This window comes from Habropoda laboriosa, unplaced genomic scaffold (genome assembly GCF_001263275.1).
Source record: "Habropoda laboriosa isolate 0110345459 unplaced genomic scaffold, ASM126327v1 scaffold134, whole genome shotgun sequence".
Classification (NCBI taxonomy): Eukaryota; Metazoa; Arthropoda; class Insecta; order Hymenoptera; family Apidae; genus Habropoda; species Habropoda laboriosa.
Window position 1 is genome coordinate 1,762,435 of NW_017100266.1, and position 2,155 is coordinate 1,764,589.

General features: G+C 29.8%; 1 protein-coding gene across 1 annotated transcript in view; it reads left to right on the forward strand.

Moving 5' to 3' along the window:
- The window catches only part of LOC108573295 (chondroitin proteoglycan 2-like), a 13,700-nt gene that overhangs the window by 8,756 nt on the left and 2,789 nt on the right, over nucleotides 1-2,155 (forward strand). The window contains exon 2 of the mRNA XM_017935695.1: nucleotides 1,564-1,818. Within this exon, the coding sequence (XP_017791184.1) occupies nucleotides 1,564-1,818 (255 nt within the window). The remainder of the gene's footprint in view (nucleotides 1-1,563; nucleotides 1,819-2,155) is intronic.

Below are 2,155 nucleotides of genomic sequence, written 5' to 3' on the forward strand. Positions count from 1 at the left end.
ATTGTAGAATTATTTTTTCGAATACATACATGTTTTGTTATTATTTTTATCACTGAGAAATGTGCCCTTTTTGGGTGACAAGTGGCTGAGGAATTTTTGTACGATTGGAAATTTAATGTTGGAGAACCGTTGGAATCCTCTGGAGCTCAGTAGAGGAGTAATTAAAGTTTCTATGCATTGATAATTCTCTTTTTCTTAAAAAGTTCGGGCAAAAGTTTGAATTTTTTGGGGGAAATGGGGAACACTCGTTCATCTCTTGTATTTTCTTAAAAAAATTTCTGAACAGTTTTTAGAAAAACGAATTTTTCTTTGCTTTCAAACATTTGAGGGATTTGACGGTAAAATGAGTTTTGCAAAACTTCTTGGTATCAGTTTCGAAATTGTGAAAGATCCGTCCTGGATCCCCATAGGTGTAATAAATTAATAAGATACACAACCACATTCGAGTGATTCACTATTAGCATTCAGAAATAAATCAGAAGATTTCGTAAAAGTCTTGTTGGGGAACTCTGCGAAGAAATATCATGAAACAGGTGTTTGTCTATGTACTAATACGTTTAAAAGCCAAGATTCACATAATAACCTCATCCTCACGTTTCATAAGAGGATTAAGCATGCTCCTCCACGAATTCTCAACGGCTAAACCAGAATATCTCCTAATTAATTCTCCTACATTTTTTAAAAATTTCAAATTCTCAGAAGCCCGTTACTAATAAAAATATTCGTTTCTAAAATTCCTTTATTAATATAAAATTCCTATTTTCTAACAGAGAAAACAAATATTTACAAATTTAGGAACTTACAAATTTACAAACTTACAAATTTAGGAACTTACAAATTTACAAACTTACAAATTTAGGAACTTACAAATTTACAAACTTACAAATTTAGGAACTTACAAATTTACAAACTTACGAATTTACAAATTTACAAATTTAGGAACTTGCAACTTTACGAATTTAGAAACTTACGAATTTACAAATTTACAAATTTAGGAACTTGCAACTTTACGAATTTAGAAACTTACGAATTTACAAATTTACAAATTTAGGAACTTGCAACTTTACGAATTTAGAAACTTACGAATTTACAAATTTACAAATTTAGGAACTTACAAATTTACAAACTTACAAATTTAGGAACTTACAAATTTACAAATTTACAAATTTACAAATTTAGGAACTTACAAATTTACAAATTTACAAATTTACAAACTTATAAATTTACAAATTTAGGAACTTGCAAATTTACGAATTTACAAATTTACAAATATACAAATTTACGAATTTACAAATTTACGAATTTACAAATTTAGAAATTTGGAAATTTAGAAATTTACGAATTTACAATTCTTCTTTTCCAAATATTAAATTTACATTTCTAGTTTTTACAGAATTTTAAACTCTCAAAACTCCTGTTATAAAAATTAAAATTAAAATCTACGAAATTCCACTACTGACGAAAATTCAAACTTAACAGATTCCTATTTTTGACAAAAATTCTAATTCGCAAAATTCCATCTACTAACAGAAGAAAAAACCAATTATTACTCGATTCTCTCAGGTGCTAGTCAAAATCGATATATCCTAGTTGGTAACCACGGGGATTACGCGACTACCAAACAAGCTTCAGCTTCCTGTCCAGAGAGAAATGGCCGCTTTCCGAATCCAACACAGTGTGACGCCTACGTAGAATGCATCGAAGGTGTTCCCGAGGATAAATTGTGCCCCGAGGGACTGGTATTCAATCCTGACGCGAGATTCAATTATCCATGTGGTTACCCCATAGACGTGGACTGTCAAGGAAGGCCTAATAGACGTTAGTGTCACCCAATTTTACACCATCTTTGACCTTACAACCATTTCCTCGAAATTGCAGCTTTCTTCCTAATTTTGCTTCTTTGAGTAAATAGAAAAATACATCGAATTGTTTTATTCTATACTACATTCCTACATTTCATGGTATTCCCATTTTTTCGTAGAGTTTTTTAAATATTTGTATATTCCCGAGATTGGAGCTTTTCTTTTAATTTTTTTTTTCCGAGTAAAGGAGAAAATACATAACATTTTTTATTTTGTATTAAATGTAGGAATTTTGTGCTATTTCATTTATTCGTCAAAATTTTTAAATATTCTTGGTTTGGTAATTGAAGCTA